The following is a 20,577-nucleotide window of genomic DNA, read 5'->3' as shown; positions in this document are numbered from 1 at the left end:
TTGTTGATGAGCATACATTGGTGGGAATTGAAAGTAGGGTTGCGCAGAAGAATTTGGAGAACTCTGCATGTGGTTTTCGGGGGGGCAGGAAGTAGCTGTTGCTGTTTAAAGGGGAAGAAAGAGATGGGTTAAGAAAATGATGCAAGATTCTGAAGACTACTACTGTTACGGAGCTTTTGAACAACTTTGGTTGAAAATTCAGTTATAGGATTGAGGTTTAGCTTTCTGTCCTATTTGTTTTGTTTAAGACCTTTCCTTTTTTTTACGGTGATTGTAGTCTATGTGCTAGATCTGTATTGTGTGGGGCTGAGTCAAGCCAAAAATTAGTCGTCTGGTTGGATATCAGATTTGGTCGTGTACGAAAGTCAGAATCTTGGCCGGCCAAAATATTTGATATCATTATGTGATTTTGTGTGTCGAACGAATTTACGGTTGATTATTTGGAACGAATTTAGGGCGAATCTTCACTATCAGCGCATAAGATTAGCTGGCTCCATCTAACTTAAAGAATCAAAATTCGCTTTTTTTCCAATGTTGTAAAAAATGGAGGGTGACAAAATGACACGGGAGGAATAGTTGATTTGTGAGAGTAGCAAGGGTTTTTGTGGGAAACAACGGCCCGCCTTTTGAAATGCCTCCTCGTGATAATTTTCCACTACAGTACAGCCAGCACAGCACAGGAGTAATTACAGGCAGCACAGGACAGGAGAGGTCTGTCTCCTCGCCTCCACTTCTTCTTCTTGACTTGACTCGAGTCGAGGAATGTTCAATCCAGGGGGAGGGAACGAACGCAACGCGGTCTCGACGCGAAATTGGCTGCAGCACCTGACCTCACCTGATAAGCGAGCAAGCAGCATCTGTCGGACAGATCGGATCGGATTCCCTTCCCTTCTCTTGTGTCGGAGGGAAGTAGAGGAGTCGAGGAAGAAGGCTCTCAAGAAGCAGCAGAGGAACCAAGATGGGGAGCTACGCGTACAAGTACTGCATGTGCTTCACCCGCAAGTTCCGATCCCCCGACGCGCAGCCGCCGCCCGACGTCCGCGCCGCCCACCTCTCCTACTGTTGCAGCTCTGATGGCCATGGCCTCCGCCGCTTCCTCTCCCAAGTCCAGGGCGAGTCTCCCCCCGACGTCGACCGCATCCTCGCCACCCTCGCGCCCACTTCGGCGGCTCACGGCATCGCCCGCCTCGTCACCAGGTCGCCGGCGCCGGCGCCGCCCACGCTCGACGACTTCTTCGGATTCCTCTTCTCCCCCGATCTCAACCCGCCAATCAACAACCAGGTACGCACCTCTTCGTTCTCTGCAAGGAATGATGATTGTTTGATTCAGTTTCATCATCTACTCTCCTACCGACAGTTGACTTGTTTCCATCAAGCAAGGTCAACTCCATTCATCCCTCCTCAAAGATTCCATTTTTACACTACCTCCTTGGCTCCTCCCTCCTCCTCCTCCTCCTCCTCCTCCTCCTCCTCCTCCTCCTCCTCGGGATGAATCATGGATGGGAAATTGGGAATGAATGGGATGAGACAGCGACAGAGGGTACCTGTCTGCATTCCTTTTAGTGCTATGTCATTTGCCATGTGGTTGTATTGCACTCTGCTCTCACATTCCACTTCACATCTAAAGAACTGAGTACAGATGAGGTCATCATTACCGAGTAGCACAAGCCTACAACTACAAGTAGTACTACCGTAGTCCTTTTCACAAAACAGACATATCTGCATCGAATTCAGGAAACGCTACTAGTACCTGTAGCATCATTCATGCCACAAAAATGACCCAATAGAATTACTACCAGCTCCTAGCTGTTGCTCTGTACTATAGGAATGTAATGATTTTTCAGCTCTCGTACTAAACATGTGCTTCATATTGTTCCCATTCCATAGCTCGTTTTGCTTCATCGTGATAAACAATGCCTCATCGCTCACCATTACTTTCACTCTTACCTCAGGTTCACCAGGACATGTCAGCCCCGTTGCCTCATTATTTCATATTCACTGGCCATAATTCCTACCTTACTGGGAACCAGCTCAATAGTGACTCCAGCGACATCCCAATTATAAAGTCACTCCAGAGAGGTGTTAGAGTCATTGAACTCGATATGTGGCCAAATGCTTCAAAGAACAATGTTGATATTCTTCATGGAGGGTATGGATTTCTTTTTCTTTTTTTAACCACATTGGCTTTTTCAACAAGTAGGATGATTACAGCGTGTGTGTTTTTGCATGTGGAAACAACTTCATATCATTTGAGGATGACATTTTGGATACACATAAAAAAATCAATTGTGCGCAGTTTATTGTCTGATATACCATGCCAGCTTTTCTTCAAAATGAAGGATGAACACATTTTCTTCCCCTCCAATACTCCCTACACAACAGTGTAGCTAGAACAAGAATTTCCCCACTACACACCACTGCTAAATTCCATATTTTCACAGTCAGTTTGTTATAAATAACCCATACTGCTTGAACTTGTAGCCATCCCTTTTTTTTTTCTCTCACTCTGCAAAATGTTTCCCTGACTCTTATTTTTCTTGGTATTTGAAAGGACATTGACTGCCCCTGTAGAAATGATCAGATGTTTAAAGTCCATTAAAGAATATGCCTTTTGTGCATCCAATTATCCCCTTGTTATTACTCTTGAGGATCACCTCACAGCGGACCTCCAAGCCAAAGTAGCTGAGGTGAAGTTTACTTACTGCATCATTTTTTTTCTTTGCAATTCCCCTCAGTTTAAAACATCAGTCCTAACATGGAAATTACTATAGATGCTCACTGAAACATTTGGAGATCTTCTTTTCATCCCTAGTTCAGACCCAATGAAAGAGTTTCCTTCTCCAGAAGCTCTGATGAAGAGGATAATCATCTCAACTAAACCCCCACAAGAATATAAGGAGTTTCTCAAAGTCAAGGATAATCAGAATGTCAGTGGAAACATAGCTGATTTGCCAGACCAAGGAAGCCTGAGAAGAATAGATTCAAATGCTGATGAATCTGATGGAAAGGTCTGCAATATCACTGCCTTTTCAAGACATGCACCCATTGTTTAACATGCATGAAGTAAACTTACTGTCATGAACAGGATGAACTAGACGATCAAGATGAGGAAGATTCCGATGAGGACGACCCCAAATTTCAGCATGATACTGCCTGCGAGTATAGGAAACTGATCACCATCCAAGCTGGAAAACCAAAAGGCCATTTGCGGGATGCGCTTAGGGTGGATCCAGACAAAGTCAGGCGGCTTTCTTTGAGTGAAACACAGTTAGCTAAAGCAACAACTTCTCATGGTGCTGAAGTCATAAGGTAATTTGTGTGAGCCCAGTCCACAAGAACACTAGAAGATTTGGTATCGAATTTTTATACAATTGGTTCTGTGGGTTTTATAAACTCAATTATTTGCTTATGCCTTTAAATCATATTCCTCTGTTTTAGAGTTTAGACCATAGAGGTTCAGCAGGTATTGTAGTCTTACGAGAAACAAATGGAAAAAGAAACTGTCTGTGTGCCAAGGTTACAGGACACACATGATAATTCAGTAAAAGATTGAATTCCCCTAGCCCCTACAAAAGATAACCAACACAAACTAGTAACACTAACCAATTATAAGATTGCATCTCTTCAAGTTGGTTGCTAACTTGCTATACACATAGTTGATGAAGCATTGAAATTGTATTCAGGTTCACCCAGAAGAATATACTCCGAGTGTATCCGAAGGGCACAAGGGTTAATTCTTCTAACTATGATCCAATGAATGCCTGGGCTCATGGTGCTCAGATGGTTGCATTCAACATGCAGGTGGGATCCATTTTCCACTTTCGTCATGATTTATACTTGCATAGTATATATTAAGCTGTTGCATGCAGCTATGAGTTGTAAAATGCTGAAGCTCCGTGAAGAAAGGCATAATCTGTTGGGCTTTCGTTTTTCAGGGGCATGACAAAGCACTGCGGTTAATGCAAGGATTTTTCAGAGCTAATGGGGGTTGCGGGTATGTTAAAAAACCTGACTTCTTGCTAACAACAGGTCCAAATGGTGAAGTATTTGACCCCAAGGCGAGTTTGCCAGTGAAGAAAACTCTCAAGGTAGGTGATATGCCTGCAATTCTCTGACCACTGGTTGCTCAAAATCTCAGTGAAGATAGCCCACCCTAGCAGCTAAATTTTCTGTGATGATGTCCAAGCAGGTAAAAGTATACATGGGCGATGGGTGGCGCATGGATTTCAGTAAAACTCATTTCGACGCCTTCTCGCCTCCGGATTTCTATACCAGGGTAAAGATTTCTATACTCATTTTGGCGCATGGAAGTTGTAGCTAAGAAGGCCCAATATAGTATGTATGGTCTCTGATATAAACAGGTAGGGATCGCTGGAGTGAAGGCGGATAGTGTGATGAAGAAAACACGGGTCCTGGAGGACCAGTGGGTGCCGGTGTGGGACGAGGAGTTCACGTTCCCGCTGACGGTGCCGGAGCTTGCCCTGCTGAGGATAGAGGTGCAGGAGTACGACATGTCGGAGAAGCATGACTTCGGAGGGCAGACGGTGCTGCCGGTGTGGGAGCTGAAGCAGGGCATTCGTGCTGTGCCCCTGCACGATCGCAAGGGCGTCAGGTTCAAGTCGGTCAGGCTCCTCATGCGCTTCGATTTTGTCTAGGCCATCAGCACAGCAGCAGTCCATGCTTGCGCCAACCAGTCATTGAGATATTTGCATTCTTTTGCACCCTAGTGTGATTGTGTCTACGTAAAGTTACCAAATACGTACTATGAATTATTGTTACTATAGAGTAGAGTATGGTCCATGTGATTAGTGTAGACTAGGATTAGGGGGGCTGTTAATTCCATCTTGCGCATATATGTACCATGAATGTACGTACTACCGGTTTTGTCGGAATAAAAGGTTGTATGGAAGGAAGCAGCAGATTGGCCGTGCAAGTCTCGTATAAATTTTGTTCGAATTTGATGTTCCTTTTGAAATCTGTTTTGTTTTTTTACTCAATTTGATGTTCTAATGGTCCACACGTATGTGGAAAAGTGCATTGTCACCGGACTAGACAAAAGCCCCAAAATCCAGCACCGAGTACACAAAGTAGGAAGGCAAACTAGAAAGCAGGACACCAGATCCCGAGCTCTCCGTCACCTCTCACACCAAAAAGGCTGCCAGACGTGATGGAGAGCAAAGGGGAAATGTCGAGAGACTAGGGCCCGTTCGTATCCGCTTATAAGCGGCTTATCGGTGGAAATAAGTGAGAATCCCGCTAAACGCTTTGCTTATTTCTACCGATTCTCGCTTATGTGGTAAGCTGCTTCAACGATTTGAACTACGAGAAGCGAAAAGCGAGAAGCGAGAAAATCTTCACTTAGATTATAATCCAAGCGTGACTAGGAAAAGCGTATACGAATAGGACCTAGGGAGACGGCGGTAAACAACTCCCTGAAGGGCAATAAAAAATTAACCGCTTGAGCACATCTCTCGATACAAGAAAAAGGATTCCTGCCAACACACAACAAGTAAAACGTGTGTCATTGCAGATCAGGAGTCAAATACTGGTAAATTTTATAAGATATGTTTTTCGTAAAACTCCCAGAGTGCTCTCACTATGTGCTCTACGGCTAAAGATAAATCAATAAATTCATAGTGCTTAGGCTTAAACGTTTACATTCAATTATGTTAAATAAACAAGAAAAAAAGTCCAAATTACTCCCTTCGAATATAAGTAAAAGTACGAAGAACGCTGTAAAATTTTTCTTGGTTCGTTTTGCCCCTAAATTATACCAATTGGTTCAATTTAACCCCTAACCCATTTATATTTTTGTTTCCATGCACAAGTGGAGTCTTAAGTTAAAATTTAGCGAGATAATATCAGATATCATAACTCATAACACATGTTAAAAAAATTCATCATATATTTTTTATCATTATTTTAATAGGGAATGACATTTAATATAAATTAATTCTTGGGATGCAAAATTATATGGGAAATAATGATGAAGAATTCATAATATATTTTTGAACATAAATTGTGATATCCACTGCCATCTTGCAAAACTTTAAATTGAAATCTAATTTGTGTACGGAGAAAAAAAGATAAATTATGTTAGCAGGTAAATTGAACTAAATTGCATAGTCTAAATAGTAAGTTGAACAAAAATAGTTTAGGAGGTTACCTAAATTTTAGCTATACTTGAGAATAATAATTTGAATTATTTTCAATAAACAAATATAAAAGTTTTTATAACATGGAGGAGCGGCAAAGCTGCACCAGGTTTCTACTCATTATTTAGAAAAAAGGACACGTGATGATCTGGTTGTCATGCCTATCCATTTCCTTGATGTGGGTCCATTTCTTTTCATCAAGGTGGGCCCAGCTAACATATCTTGTTAGTACTAGTTATGAAAAATACATATATATCTGATAAATTCAAGTTATGCTGGTATGGTGTTTATATTGATAAGGTGGGACTAAACTCTCAAGCATACGTGAAGAGTTGATCCAGTCCCTCGGATATACCAATGCATACTACCATATGTGCCATGTGCCGCGTGTCTAATTCAAATTAATTTTTGAAAATATTTATGCTGTGAATTTGAACCTTTTTACCACCAATGGCCCATATTTCAAAAATACTTAAAAAGATACGTGGGAAGAGTTATTTTAAAATAATTTTTTTTCCAGGAGAACAGAAAACAGATCGTCTCGATCATTCGGAACAGCCAAAAAAGATAGGCCACATCTGAAAAAATCATAGTAATTTATTTCATTTCTCTGAGAAATAAATCGTGCAGTTTGTTTTGTTTTCTCATGGTCGCGGGTCGCCGCTTCTCCACCTCCCGTCTGCGGTCTGCTCGCCTCGCCCGCCCTCCTCGTTACCGCCGGCTTCTTCCGCCACCGCCCGCCGCTCGCTGTAAGCTTCCACCCCCCCACTGCTCTCTTCTCTGGCGCCAGAAGAAGCAACCCACTCCGAGGGAGTGAGGCCTCGCTCAACTTGCTGCTATGGCTTTCCCGCCGCTCGCCGTCGCCGGAACCCACCGCCACCGCACCGGAAGCACCACCTAGTACTAGTAGTGCCTGTGTCCCTGATGCATATGTCGTCCGACCGCCCCTTGGAGGCCTTACTCGCCGCCGCCCGCGGCGCCATCGCCGACCTTCACCTTCCCACCATCCACATCCCTGGATCCAATTCCAGGAGCCCCAATCCCAATCCCGACTGCCTCCTCCTCCACGTCGTCGTCACCAACTTCCTCCACAAGCCCCTCAGGTCACTCGCCAGATGCTTCCGCGGTGACGATGCCAAGCCTAAGCGCCGGGGAGGCAAACACTCGCGGCCGCTCAGGGACCGGGAGCGGAGCGCTGCAGCCGGCCCGCAGCAGCAGCTGGAGCTCCTCCTCTGCATTGCGTTCGACGCCTTCGATGCCTGCAAGCACAAAGGCGCCGAATTTGGTATCGCTACCAGACAGTCGAATCAATTCCAGCTTCTCAGGAAGGTAATCGATGGAAAGAGGGCAGATTTCGACGGCTTCCTTTCCAACTTGGGCTTCGCAAAGGTTGGGGCACCGCCTCCCCCGGCAGTCATCATGGGTGCGGTCCCTGCCCCAGCACCGGTCAGCGACCAGGAGGAGGGTAGTGCTGGAATCGGGGACAGTGAGGGGGTGGACAATGCTAGTGGTTCACCACAGTCAGCACAGAAATTACCTGCACGGCTGCTTAACATCCCATTGTCCAATGTGGAGCGGCTGCGCTCAACACTATCTGCAGTTTCGCTGACAGAGCTCATCGAGTTGGTCCCGCAGCTGGTCAGCAGATCATCGACATCACCGGATGGACACCCAGACAAGAAGAAACTTTTCTCTGTGCAGGACTTCTTCAGATATGCAAAAATTGAAGGTAATATCATTCTTCATTTTTCAACAGGGAGGTGTCCTCCATACCATAATTCTTTCAGTATATAGGCTCATGATCTGCAATGGTCAATACTGCATTGGGTTTGCCATATGGCACCAATCGACAACGGCCATCAGTCCACAATGTAGAATGCTGAAATGTCAGTTTTGATGTCGAAGTTATTATGTTTTACACACTTTAATCACTGGGCTCCTTCAAGCATGCAGATTCAGGATATTCAATTTATGTTTGCAATTTACAGTATAAGATCTCTGTTCTGATATACCACTTTATCGAGAAAATGTATGCCTACCAGACATTTTCCTTAGCCTATGCAAGAACTGGGGTTCTACAACATTACATACAACTTTCAAACTGGGGTTCTAATTGGTGCATCAGCATTGTGCATCCTCTACAAATAGTATACTGGAACAGTGCTTATGAAAATGTTGCTTTTATGTGTTAGTTGGATCATGGGGTGATAATTGTAATTGATGTATGCTGCTGCTGCTGCTGCTGCAGGAAAGCGATTCTTTGAAGAGTTGGACAGAGATGGTGATGGCCAAGTCACTCTAGAAGATCTCGAAATTGCAATGAGGAAGAGACGGTTACCTAGAAGGTATGCTCGGGACTTCTTGCGGCGTACCAGAAGCAACTTTTTTTCAAAATCGATTGGCTGGAAGCAATTTCTATCATTGATGGAACAGAAGGAGCCAACCATTCTCCGAGCATATACCACGTTGTGTTTGAGCAAGTCTGGAACACTTCACAAGAATCAAATTTTGACTTCCTTGAAAAGTGCAGGCCTTCCTGCCAATGAAGATAACGCTGCTGCCATGCTACGTTATCTTAATGCAGATTCAGAAGGATCAATCTCATATGGGCATTTCCGCAACTTCATGCTTCTACTTCCTTCAGAACGCCTTGAGGACGATCCTCGGTATGCCTGTCGCATCCTGTTAGAAGAAACTTACGTCTTCATTGGCTTTAGTGAATAGTGACCGTGCAATTGGAAATAATCACCAATTCTTACTATCTGTCAGCAGTATATTGTGCTCGATTTGCCATCTTACTTTCTCTTCACTTAAAAATGCATTCAGGAACATTTGGTTTGAAGCTGCTACTGTTGTCGCTGTTCCCCCACCTGTAGAAATATCCACGGGAAGCGTTTTGAAGTCTGCTTTAGCTGGAGGCCTTGCTAGCGCTCTCTCTACCTCTCTGCTGCATCCTATTGATTCAATGAAGGTACATCAGCATGCTTCCTTATATCGTTTTCATTCAAACAAGTTGTTCAATAAAACGCAGGATGTTCAGTTAGGAGCTTTCTGTGTGTAGCATCCCATTTTGAGCTCTTTATTGTGACTATGATTGCTCATCACGAATTGATATATATGCCAATGCATTCTCTGTTAGAATGTATTGATCTTGTGGATTAGTATAGGAGGACACAAGTTCTGTCTGCCGACCAAGATATCCAAAATTCATTTTCATTATCTTTTATGTTGTACCAGACACGTGTCCAAGCATCTACGCTCTCATTTCCAGAGCTAATCTCACAGCTACCACAAATTGGGCTTCGAGGACTGTACCGAGGTTCTATCCCAGCAATTCTTGGCCAGTTTTCAAGGTCTGCACAATTTCATTGTTTTATATGCAAAATCTTTCGTAGGCTGTAGGATTCACACCATGTCATTTTACAGCCATGGTTTGAGGACAGGAATCTTCGAAGCAAGCAAGCTTGTATTAATTAATGTTGCTCCAACACTTCCAGAGATTCAGGTATATTTTACTACTCCAGTACCACCTAGAGCAAATTCTGCCTTCTCTACAATAAACTATAAAGGGACTTGTTGCCGTACGTGAAGGCCTGAGCTCACCTATAAATCTCTTTTTTTCTCGAACACGTAGGAAAACTTATGATATAAATCTCATGATATAACTTTTTTTCTCGAACACGCAGGAGAACCTATAAATCTCATGATATAACTTTTTAAAACTTCTTAGTGGTAACATAAACTTGCTTATATGGCCCTTGTTAAACTCTCAATTACAGCATGCATGTATGGCGATTTGAACAATTTAAGCTCATCTAGTGAAATACCTATTCTTGTAAAGTTCAGAGTAACTTATTTTTATTAATAGTAGAAAAGGTTGCATAGCTTAAAATGGAAGTTAGTCCAAATGGAAGTTAGTTCGCCTGTACAAACCTATTGCATGGCATCTGAACCAGGATCGAGGCAAAAACTAAAATCTGTAATAATTGTTGTGCTGAGTGAAATTCCTTGATGATCTGCGTTTTCTTCCATAGGTGCAATCAATGGCTTCATTCTGCAGCACAGTCCTGGGAACTGCAGTCCGTATCCCTTGTGAGGTTCTCAAGCAGCGTTTGCAGGCTGGAATCTTTAACAATGTAGGGGAGGCAATTATTGGCACCGTGCAACAAGATGGCCTAAAGGGTTTTTTTCGTGGCACTGGGGCCACTCTTTGTCGTGAGGTTCCTTTCTATGTTGCTGGAATGTGCCTCTATGCAGAAGCTAAAAAGGTATCCTGAATTTAATTAAAATGATTCGGTATTTTCACCAGACCTTCAAAGTGGCATTTCTCGACCTTATTATTGACTTAAAAATTGTACATTCAGCCTTTGGCTGTTTTAAGCTTATTGCCAGTTCCGCTGATTTGAAAAATGCATGCCTCTGACTCTGAAAAAACATCTTAATGGGATTTTCTTGCACGAATGGTAAACATCTGAATGACTAGAGTTAGTTGTTTGTTTTAATGCATTAGAGTTGATACCAAATGGACCAGAGTTAGGCAGTAGAACTTTTGATTCTTCTAGTAATTACTCAGTTCATTATGTTGGTCAGTGCCACTAGCATGCATTTGGTTGTGATAATTTCAAAATGGTAGTTACATTACATCTGTTAGGAAAAGTTTTACTTTTCATGACCTGCACATGTAATGATGATGGCCTTTGTTTTGTAGGCAGCACAGCATGTTGCGAAGAGAGAGTTGGAACCATGGGAAATTGTAGCAGTTGGAGCATTGTCTGGAGGACTTGCAGCAGTTGTGACCACTCCCTTTGACGTTATGAAAACACGGATGATGACTGCCCCTCCAGGCACGCCAGTGTCCATGCAGACGATAGTGTTGTCCATCCTTGGAAATGAGGGCCCCCTTGGGCTCTTCAAGGGTGCGATCCCCCGCTTCTTCTGGATTGCTCCTCTGGGAGCAATGAACTTTGCAGGCTACGAGCTTGCCAAGAAGGCAATGATCAAGGATGAGAGCTTGTCGACAGAGGAGAAGAAAACCATGGTGGGTTCCAGAGGCTGACCTACGGTTCGCCTGGTTAACATATGAGGTGTGAAGAAACTGAAACCATGCAACAGAAGTTTTTCTGCCCATGTTGCATTGAAGCAGTAGAAAATCTGCTTTCCTTGTTGATACTTAGGTTGTCATATTTTTCACCCCTCTGAAGAAATTTTGCTGAATTTCCATTTCAATAGGCTTTTGAGATGGCTGTATAGTACAGTAGATGAGAAAAGGGCTAGAGAGGCTAGTGGCACATGCTGGAGCTGTTCTTTTGCTGTCGCTTCTTGTTTGTTTTGTTGTTTGCTTACGATGATCCACAGCCGTCCTACTGTAAATTCGCTGTTGTACTTACCCTGATGATCATTTGGCTTGGACCTGACTGTTTTGGTGTTTGAAATAGACTGATAAAATGACAAGAAGATTAAATAACAAAGGGTGATGTGATAGATGTTGAGGACAGTCATTGCACTTTTGGATGTCTCGATCAGAGAAGAAGCTGTGTACACTGGGAGACTTGAATTGTAGACCCCAATAGAGTAAAAGTAGATCATCCTTCACCAATCACCACCACCATGATAAACAACAGAATAATCGTCGTCTCCAGCCTCCTCTTCCTTGTTGGCGCCGTGCGCAGGAGCAGCTTGCATTCGGCAGCCCGCAACCGTAGCAGAATGCATAGCCGCACCTGCATCTCATGATGTAGTGGCAGCCCCCGGCGAGTTCAATCATGTGCTTGCATTGCATCTCCCACATTGCTGCCACAGCCGCTGCTTCCCAAGCTTCTCCAACATGGCATCCTTTCGACGACTAGCACCGCGCTTCTCGTACTCACGGCAGCTCATCCCCTCATGCCATGCCACCTTACAACCCACGCACAGCCACCCTCCGCATCGCACACACTTCGATCTCATCATCCCCTTCTTCCTGTACTCATCTGATGATTCTTGCACTTCGCTCAACGACAAGGCTGAACACTTGGGGTATGGACAGTAGAGCTTCTCACCTGCAGGGATCCGTGCTTCCCTGATGCGTTGCGCCATCATCTCCAACACCGGTGGTGGCAGGAATACCTTTGAACCCTCCACATACCTCACTTGCTTTTGCCGGACAAGTGAGATTTCAAACTGCTCGAATTTCTTTTGCGCTAACAGAGCCTGATCAATCACATCTGCAAGCTCCTCCCCAGTCGGATGGCAAATTCCAAGCATCATCTGCAATCACAATCATGCATGTTACAATTAGATTGGTTTGGCAAGGCAGTACTACTCTTGAATAATAAGGAAGTCCTACAGCAATGGCATACGAGGTTGTGCAGCATCCGTGATGGGTGATGACGTTGACGGTGGTGATGCCCAGCCCGAGCGCGGCGTGGAGGCCCTCCACCAGCGCCATGGCCTCCAGCAGCAGCTCGGCGTCGCCGTCACGGCCGGGCACAAATCCCACGACGGGCTTTTGCAGCGTGAGCACAACGTCCCCCTGCGGGCCCGCGCACGGCCGCTGGCAGCACCGCCGCCGCCTGGTTGCTTGCCAGCATGCCCTTGCACAAGACGCGGAGGACCGAAGAAGAGGATGAAGCGGCGGCATTGGAACTGGCCTTGGCGTGCGGCGGCTGGAAGGAGGCGAGATCGTCATCGCCGGCGGGCATCATCGCGAATTCGTCGTGATCGGAACGGAATCCGGCCGGCCGGGATCAGATCAAAGGCGAGGGTTTTGCTGCTGCTTTGGTTGTGGGCTGCTGGGCTGAGCCGAAAGTTATCTCCAGCACAAAGAAAGTGTCGTCGTCAGATCAGTTGGGCTGCCTGGGCCCAAAGATAGGCCCCCGTGGGCTTATTTCTCTCTTGTTTCCTTCCCCGTCGTTAGAGAGAGAGAGAGAGAGAAGAGGGAGTGCGTGTGTTTCAAACAGTTCCGTTCCCCCATCCCCATCCCGGAGATCCGCCCGCGCAAGGCGATGGCGCCGCCGCGCCGCCTCCCCGCCGCCACCCCCGCCAGATCCGGTGAGACCACCTTTCCCTACCCTGTCCCAATACTCGCTGGGATGGGAGTGGCCCCTGCGGTGCAAATACTAACAAGTTTGCTCTAATAGTCTGCCTTCTCTAATCTTCAACAGATTCTCCGCCACTCGTCAGCACTGGTAACAAGGAGAACATCTCTGATGCCGGAGGAGCCACTGTCCCGGATTACTGCCGCCCAGCGCCGTGCCAAGAGGGTGCTGCATTCTCACCAAACATAAACAACAAGCCTGCACCTGTCAACTTGAGGAAAAGTATCGCATGGAACCCTGCTTTCTTCACCGACCAAGGTACACTGATCCTTTGACACCGGCTTGTACTAAACTGGGCCTGTCTCAGCCACAATTCCTCAACTTTGTAGGTGTTTTGGATAATTTGGAGCTTTCGCTGCTTACTGGCTCCCAACTGAAGGCAAATGGGAGTCCTAGGTCTGGGGTTGCTGGTGGTACAGTGTCCCCATTCTGCCGCTCTGGGAGATCTGGTACTGCATGTGTACTCAAGGAAGTTGCAGAGAATTCGCACGGAAAATTGCCTGCAAAATATCGCACCACGGAAAAACAGGGAAGGAAATTGTTTTCTTCAGTGAAAACTCCTCAGAGGGACCAACGGAGAGAATGCACGGTCAGTTCATCACTAACCACATTCTTTTCTTGTTATTATGCTTGCACCACCAAGGATCATCCACCAACATTGCTATTTTCTACCCAACCAATTGCAGGAAACCCAAAACAAAGCCTCTTCAAGGAGCATCCAAAAATGCATACCAAGACTACCATCAGGATCTATATATCCATACGAAATTATATGGGCAGGCCGCAGGCCTTTGTTTTTTCTTTCCTTGATAACAGTAGTGCTGACTTCTCTGTCCATGCTGTTATTGCAACTTTAACTCTTCAATGCTACAACTGCTGTTTGGCTTAACTTAGTTATACACAGAAGAAAGTACCAAACTCATCTTCTGCAGCTCAGATGTCAGGAATACCCAAGAAGTCCCAACATTCTCTTCCTACAGTCCCACGAAGTACCTCATCCTCGACAACTATTCTGAAATCAAACGTAAAATTAGGTCCAGGTAATCTTTGTGTATATGGCCTTTCTGTCTTCCTAAAGAAACCGAGTTTCCTTTGAATGCAGGCATTTTATTTAATTATTTTACTTGACCTTGCAGGCTCCCAGTGATAGAATTTGTTTATTTGTCTTAGTTTTGGCCCTTTGTATGTCATTACTAGCTGTCTGACTAAATATTCTTTTTCAGTTAACGCCGAGCAAATTCACAGAGTACCTGGGTTGCCACCTAAATCAAAGATCAATTCTGTATCTTCTGGATCTGACACGGTGAAGGATGTGGTGAGTGCTAAGCATTACTCCCTTCGTCCTAAATTACTATTCGTTTTGACTTTTCTAGATACACACATTTTGATATGCACCTAGATAATACTTATGTCTAGATACATAGCAAAAGTGATGTATCTAGAAAAGCCAAAACGAATAGTAATTTGGGACGAAGGTAGTAGTTATTATCAATTACAGTATATATTCAATTTGTTACATAATATTTTTTGCATTCCCATTTGGAAAATCTGCCTGTAGCCATTGTTAGTCATTGACAATGTTCCTAAACAAACTCGTTAACTTTTGCAGGTGCCTGCTGTTACTGCCTTTCGTGAAGATGCCAGCGGTTCTGTGGAACGCAAAAATTTTCTACCAAATCCACAAATTATCCCCTCCAGTTCCTTTGGTGGCCCTGCATCTAACTTTACTAAGCCATCAGCACTTCGAATGCCCTCACCTTCGGTTGGTTTTTTCACTCAGGTAATCTGTTACATTCTTCCATTTTAAGAATATAAACATCATATCTATTATGGTTTAGTGCACTGGTGTTGTTTCCTATTTTCTCTATGGTGTGAAACTAAGGTGATTTTGACAGCTATTTTTTGTGTCATAAATAGATGTATAATTCTGGACTGAGTTCTTACTTGTGTTTAACCAAACATTTCAAAACTAGTTCCCTGCAAATCGAAGGGAAAAATATGTTGTCTGATACACGTGGAAAGTTTGGTCATCATCATCGGATGCTACATAGTAATGTATAACTGCACGTGTAGTGTAGAATATGGTATGGAAGTTATTTGAAAATCTGTTTCTTCTTCATCGAGTAAATTTAGCTTCTAAATGACTAATTTTTCAACTTCTTGTGTTTTGTACACACCATTAGATTTTTATTTTCTTGAGAGGCTCGTCGGAACCTTATTGACTGATCATTTCAGGAAAATGCTCATGTGTCATATGGCAATGCTGCTAAAAGAAATGTGGGAAATACTTCATCAGTAGTAAAACCTCCCAGATATAAGCAGCCTGAGGATCTAAATGGCAGAGTACATATAACAAAGCCTCTGTCAACCAATTGCACAGCTGCTTCCAATGTGCCACCTGTAATTAGAGAGAGCAATCCCAACACCTTGGTGGCTCCAGAAAAGGAATTCTCATCAAAATTTATTACTAGTAAATACTCAGCAAAATCTGGGTATGCAAATAACCAAGAAAGGTCAGATGTTAATTGCTTATTGGCTGGAATTGGAGCTACTATACAGCCACCAAATCCAGCAAAGAATGATGCTGCCAGATATAGCACACCCGTTGTGTACAGTGACACATCACATGTAGAAAGAAGGGACATTTCAAAAGAAGTTGAATCATTTGAGAATTCCTACCCTCTTAAAGGTGTTTGTCCCTCAACCATTGAACCTGTTGAGGACTCCTCTTTTAAATCCACTTGTCCCTTAACCAAACCTATTGTGGGGAGTACATCATCGTCCTCTTCCATTTCTTCTCGAGTATGCTCCTCCAGTGATCTCACCTGTCAAAGCAAGTCAGAGAGTGGTTCTGGTGAATCAATTTACTTGGGAAACTCTTGTGTTGAAGAGACCACAACTGCAATTTCTTTGTCCAAAGGTGAAAGTTGCACTCCAGGTCTTGATTTATCGCGAGGATTTGATTCCCACAATCACCAGAATACTGAATGTGCTGTTTTAATGGAATCAGTGGAATCTACAGTATGTGCGGATCAGGCGCCATGTTGTGGTAGTTCAAAAGGCAAAACACCAGCTCTAGCTGACTGTAATTCAGATTTTGGTGATTCTTTGTGTAATGAATCTAAACCTGCTTCATCAGAAGAACCAAATGCTGAAGGTGAAATAGAGCTTGAAACAAATAATGCACCAACTGTTGAGGAAACTCTGTCGTTACATGTGGAGCGTGAGCATAACCACAATTACATGAGCACAGAGCCTTCTCCTATGAAACTGGAAGCACCTACACCTTGTGTGGAAAGGCAACATGCTTTATCAGTAGAACCAAACATGGAAGACAAAATGGTGCTTAACGCAGACAAGTTGTCAGCTCTAGAGGGTGCATCACAAATAGAGTATGTCTGTTGAATATTTGACTGCATACAGTCAATTGACTTAACAGTGCATTGAAGATGTTTATTTATAATCTTTTACAGAAACGTTAAGGCACTGGACAGATCACGGACAAATACAATCCTTAAAGATCATCTGAAGAACTTGGTACCGTTTACAGAAGAATGGCTTGCTGTCATGGAGGCTCGTGGGCAGGTAAGCTTTTCACCTTTATTTTCATAAGTTGCTACCATGCTCATGTCCATATAATTCTTTAGTACAGAGCAAATGCCAGCTTCCATTTTGTTGTCTTGATATTTTGGTGCATGTTATTGCTGCATGCTTTTTATGCTCAGACACTAATCCATACCTCCTGTGGTATGTTGCTCATATAATATAGTGGAACCTGTTACAATTTACAAACAAGTGGATGGGTAATCTGCTGGAACAAGAGAAATCTAGTGCACCAATGATTTTTTGCTTGTATTTTGCGCAAAACAGCTGAGAACGGAATATAACTAGGAACCTGGTGCAATCTGCAACTTGTATTTCGAAAATTTTGACAAAATTTGGCATCTGACTGTGAAATGGTGAATATATTCTTTTCAGGAAGTTTTGGAACAAAAGACTGGTGCTGTGCAAAATTCTCCTCCCGACAAGACTGCTCCAGAACCCAGTCCGTGGTCACCGGTATGCTCCTCTGTAATTAGAAATTCTGAGACATGGTTTCTCAAGATGCATTTAGTGGTACTTTATTGTTCAGTAAGCCAAGATGTTGCACATGTGAGAAACTTACCCCTAAATATTGCATCTTTAAGTATACATACAATTTGATGAATTCCCAAGATAATAACTTGGTTTGCCAAAAAGGCATGGTTGAGGCTGAATGTAGTGCTCAACTGATGGAAATGCATGTCATCTGCCACTGCAGGTTAAACGGAAAGCGCAGGATGTTGGACCGTTTGACTGTACAAAGTACTCGAAAAGCGTCCGAACATCTGGTACTCCTTAGCTTTGAACCATGAATTGTGGGCTCATGGCCATGACGTGGTACAGGAAGAGGCTCACAGTGACTGATTCTCATTTTTGCTTTCCTGTCTCTGATGGATCCTCCCCTTTTGATGATTGTATAAAATAGATAGATGACCACTGCACGCCACGCCATGCATGTATGTATACATCAGTAGTTGCATTTGCATTGGGTGGGGTCACCACCAGGAATAATTAAGTAGCTCAAGTTTCTTGTTGCATTGGTGACTAGGGTTCTTCCCATGCATCCTCGAATTAAGTAGCCGCTCTTGGCGTTGGGTTAGTACCTTCCATATGTTCGCTTTAGCTTATTCAGTCGGCTTATCAGCCACCAAACAGTGTTTTCCTCTCACAACAAATCAGCCGTTTCAGCTTTTCAGTCGGCTTATAAGCTGAAGCGAACAGTTTCCGATCGAGGGCATGCAAAACGGATGGTGTCGTCCTTGTATTTTTCATGAAATGAGTCAAACATTCAAATTGATTTGCCATTCAAATATCCACTGGAAATAGTGCATGGTAGATGGATTGATTATGCAAACTAAACTAATTAACGCATGCAGTTGATGATGAAAAACTAATTATTTTAAGGAACATATGCATGATCAAATGTGAGAGCTGCTCCAGTAGGTGCTGATGATGCTTGCAGATGCGCCGCCGCCGCCGCCCATGTCGTCGTCGTCGTTACCCGCAGCATCAGCAGCACTGCCACCATCACCACCACCAACCTCCTCCTGCTGCTGCTGCGGCTCCTGCACTGAAGCTGCTGCCGACGATCCACCAGCAGCAAATAAACTACCGTCGTTCCCATGCTGTGACGACGGCAGCCACTGCTGCTGGAGCCCACCACCAGCACCAGTCATCCCAGGCCCATGCTGCAGCATCATCGCACCAAACGACGACGGCGTCGGCAGAAATGGCAGGAGGTCCAGGAACGATGACGGCGTCGTGCCGGGATTGGACGGCAGCGACAAGGGCGCGAAGGGCAGGGAGTGGTGGTCACTGCTGGGGAGCTCGAAGCCGCCGACGCCAGTGGCCGACATGAACGTCGGGAGCACGTTGGACAAGTTGGCAGCAGTAGGCGGCGGCATCATCATCAGCAGTTGTTGCGTGCTGCTGTTCATCTTCTTGGAGTCGCTGGAGCTGGAGGACGATGCCGATGGTGCCGACGGGTTCTGCTTCTTCTTCCGGCAGCGGCCGCCGACGGGGACGTTGCGGAGGGTGCCGCCCTTGGTCCAGTAGCGGCGGCAGGCCTTGCACAAGTAGCGTGGCTGCGTCACGCTGTAGTTGTTGTAGTAGCAGAACTTGGTGTTGGTGGACTGGCAGCGCGGGCAGTTGAGCGCCTGCTCCTGCTGTGGCCGTGGCATACGCTCCCCGCCCGCCTGCTGCTGCTTGGCCTTCTTGACGTTCCCAGCAGCAGCAGGTGGTATCGCTGCCTCCTCCTGCACCAAATTATACCATGCACAAATTAATTAGATCTTATATAAAATCATGTGACATATATATGAGCAATGCAAATAAAAAGAGAGGACAAATAATGGACCCACGAATATGAGGTTAATTAGTGAGAAACAAATGACTAAAATAAAGCTCAAGGATTACATCTTTTAGCTGAAGTAAAGCACAACCACTCGGAGTCAAAGAAGCACATACTCCTGACATTCAAAGAATGTTGACATCTATCTCAAATTAGCTAGTGCCTAGCTATAATATATAGCTGTCCAGCAAAATGGAACTTTTGGCTGTCCAAGCTCAACAACACGTCATGTGTGATCCCCAAATTAGAAGCAAGTATCTCCAAACTTATATCATCCTGGGCTGGCCTCAACCAATACCTACCATGTAGTACAAACTTAATTTAGATTTTAGCATGCATACAACTCAAGCCTTTTCTGCCTACCAACATACGTCAATTTTTGACCGTCAATTTTGAGCTGTCGATTCATGTGATTTCTCGACCTCACATATTTTCCTAATTGATCATAATCCCCTTGTAGGATTTGTCTCTAGCCCATTTGAGATTGTCCTGAACTTTAATTTGGGCCGTCATGTAATCCAATGGCTCGTTTTTCTGCCCCATCTTTATTCCAAACTTTTCTCTCAAGATATGGCCTGTTTGTGCATCATACTGAATTTTAGGCCATTTGTGCAATGGCCCATTTTCCTGCCTCACTTTATTGCAAACTTTTCTTTCACTCGATCACTGCATGTTCCTCTCCCGCCTGCAGGGTCCAACCATAGCCAGTTTGGACATGTCCTGAATTTTGGGCCATCTAATATCGATTTATGTGACCCAACGGTCCATTTGTCCACCCCCACTTATTTTCTCGATTGTTCATGACCTTCCCGTATGATCCAGCTGTAGCCTATTTTGGCATGTCCTAAATTTTGGGCTGTGAATTCATGTGCTCCAACGGCCCATTTCTCGCCCTATATATTTTGTTCCAAACTTTTCTCTCAATTGATGATGATTATCCTGTAGGATCTAGCCGTAGCTTATTTGGGCATATCTCCAGAATTTTGGGTCATTGATTCATGTGATTCAAATGGCCCATTTCTTGTTGCACTTTAATCCAAACTTTTCTCTCCATCTATTAGGACCCTCCCTTAGGATCCAACCATTCCCTATTTGGGAATATCCTAAATATTGGGCCGTTGATTCATGTAATCTAATGGCCTATTTCTCCGCCCTCACTTCTTTTTTCAATCAACCATGACCCTCCCATAGGCATACTTGGGCATTTGACCTAAATTTGGTCCAGCTATTGCATACTTGGGCATGGCCTGAATTTGATCCAGCTATAGCATACTTGGCCATGACCTGAATTTTGGGCCATTAATTCATGTGTTCCAACATTCCATTTCCATGTGCCCCACTTTATTACAAACTTGTCACTCAATCTACCCTCCCTTAGGATCCAACCATTGCCTACCTGGTCCTAAATTTTGAT

The 20,577-nt window shown here is 44.4% G+C and overlaps 4 protein-coding genes across 4 annotated transcripts; 3 read left to right on the top strand and 1 right to left on the bottom strand.

The window, feature by feature from the left end:
* Window positions 1-666: 666 nt before the first annotated feature.
* LOC117833160 (phosphoinositide phospholipase C 2) lies at window positions 667-4,933 on the top strand. The gene is made up of 9 exons (XM_034712573.2): window positions 667-1,282; window positions 1,953-2,149; window positions 2,552-2,687; window positions 2,772-3,008; window positions 3,086-3,309; window positions 3,684-3,801; window positions 3,936-4,088; window positions 4,190-4,276; window positions 4,362-4,933. Exons 1-9 carry the CDS (start codon window positions 959-961, stop codon window positions 4,653-4,655), a joined length of 1,770 nt encoding a protein of 589 aa, XP_034568464.2. The 5' UTR covers window positions 667-958; the 3' UTR covers window positions 4,656-4,933.
* A 1,855-nt stretch (window positions 4,934-6,788) lies between these two features.
* Window positions 6,789-11,653, top strand: LOC140223586 (uncharacterized). The gene is made up of 7 exons (XM_072295575.1): window positions 6,789-7,884; window positions 8,404-8,821; window positions 8,982-9,126; window positions 9,393-9,508; window positions 9,582-9,660; window positions 10,190-10,423; window positions 10,864-11,653. The coding sequence occupies exons 1-7, from the start codon at window positions 7,080-7,082 to the stop codon at window positions 11,209-11,211; spliced, it is 2,145 nt and encodes a 714-aa protein (XP_072151676.1). The 5' UTR covers window positions 6,789-7,079; the 3' UTR covers window positions 11,212-11,653.
* Window positions 11,654-13,029: 1,376 nt separating this feature from the next.
* LOC117833255 (uncharacterized) lies at window positions 13,030-17,850 on the top strand. Its single transcript, XM_072295574.1, has 11 exons — window positions 13,030-13,184; window positions 13,298-13,489; window positions 13,561-13,820; window positions 13,918-13,986; window positions 14,133-14,271; window positions 14,455-14,546; window positions 14,841-15,011; window positions 15,467-16,623; window positions 16,705-16,816; window positions 17,210-17,290; window positions 17,532-17,850. Exons 1-11 carry the CDS (start codon window positions 13,139-13,141, stop codon window positions 17,610-17,612), a joined length of 2,400 nt encoding a protein of 799 aa, XP_072151675.1. The 5' UTR covers window positions 13,030-13,138; the 3' UTR covers window positions 17,613-17,850.
* Window positions 17,851-18,154: 304 nt separating this feature from the next.
* Window positions 18,155-19,389, bottom strand: LOC117833159 (dof zinc finger protein PBF-like). Its single transcript, XM_034712571.2, has one exon. The coding sequence runs from the start codon at window positions 18,991-18,993 to the stop codon at window positions 18,232-18,234; it is 762 nt and encodes a 253-aa protein (XP_034568462.2). The 5' UTR covers window positions 18,994-19,389; the 3' UTR covers window positions 18,155-18,231.
* Between the last annotated feature and the right edge of the window lie 1,188 nt (window positions 19,390-20,577).

The sequence above is a fragment of the Setaria viridis genome, chromosome 8 (genome assembly GCF_005286985.2).
Source record: "Setaria viridis chromosome 8, Setaria_viridis_v4.0, whole genome shotgun sequence".
Taxonomy (NCBI): Eukaryota; Viridiplantae; Streptophyta; class Magnoliopsida; order Poales; family Poaceae; genus Setaria; species Setaria viridis.
The sequence above is the reverse complement of the archived record's forward strand: the minus strand, read 5'-3'. Positions and strand labels throughout refer to the sequence as shown.

Bases quoted from the DNA above. Each gene is read 5' to 3' on its own strand.
- LOC117833160 (XM_034712573.2), top strand. From the start codon at position 959: ATGGGGAGCTACGCGTACAAGTACTGCATGTGCTTCACCCGCAAGTTC. The intron at 2,150-2,551 runs GTATGGATTTCT...GGTATTTGAAAG, and splicing joins GTTGATATTCTTCATGGAGG to GACATTGACTGCCCCTGTAG. The intron at 3,802-3,935 runs GTGGGATCCATT...TTCGTTTTTCAG, and splicing joins TGGTTGCATTCAACATGCAG to GGGCATGACAAAGCACTGCG.
- LOC140223586 (XM_072295575.1), top strand. From the start codon at position 7,080: ATGCATATGTCGTCCGACCGCCCCTTGGAGGCCTTACTCGCCGCCGCC. The intron at 8,822-8,981 runs GTATGCCTGTCG...AAATGCATTCAG, and splicing joins CGCCTTGAGGACGATCCTCG to GAACATTTGGTTTGAAGCTG. The intron at 9,509-9,581 runs GTCTGCACAATT...GTCATTTTACAG, and splicing joins ATTCTTGGCCAGTTTTCAAG to CCATGGTTTGAGGACAGGAA.
- LOC117833255 (XM_072295574.1), top strand. From the start codon at position 13,139: ATGGCGCCGCCGCGCCGCCTCCCCGCCGCCACCCCCGCCAGATCCG. The intron at 13,490-13,560 runs GTACACTGATCC...TCAACTTTGTAG, and splicing joins TGCTTTCTTCACCGACCAAG to GTGTTTTGGATAATTTGGAG. The intron at 17,291-17,531 runs GTATGCTCCTCT...CTGCCACTGCAG, and splicing joins AACCCAGTCCGTGGTCACCG to GTTAAACGGAAAGCGCAGGA.
- LOC117833159 (XM_034712571.2), bottom strand. From the start codon at position 18,993: ATGCCACGGCCACAGCAGGAGCAGGCGCTCAACTGCCCGCGCTGCCAG.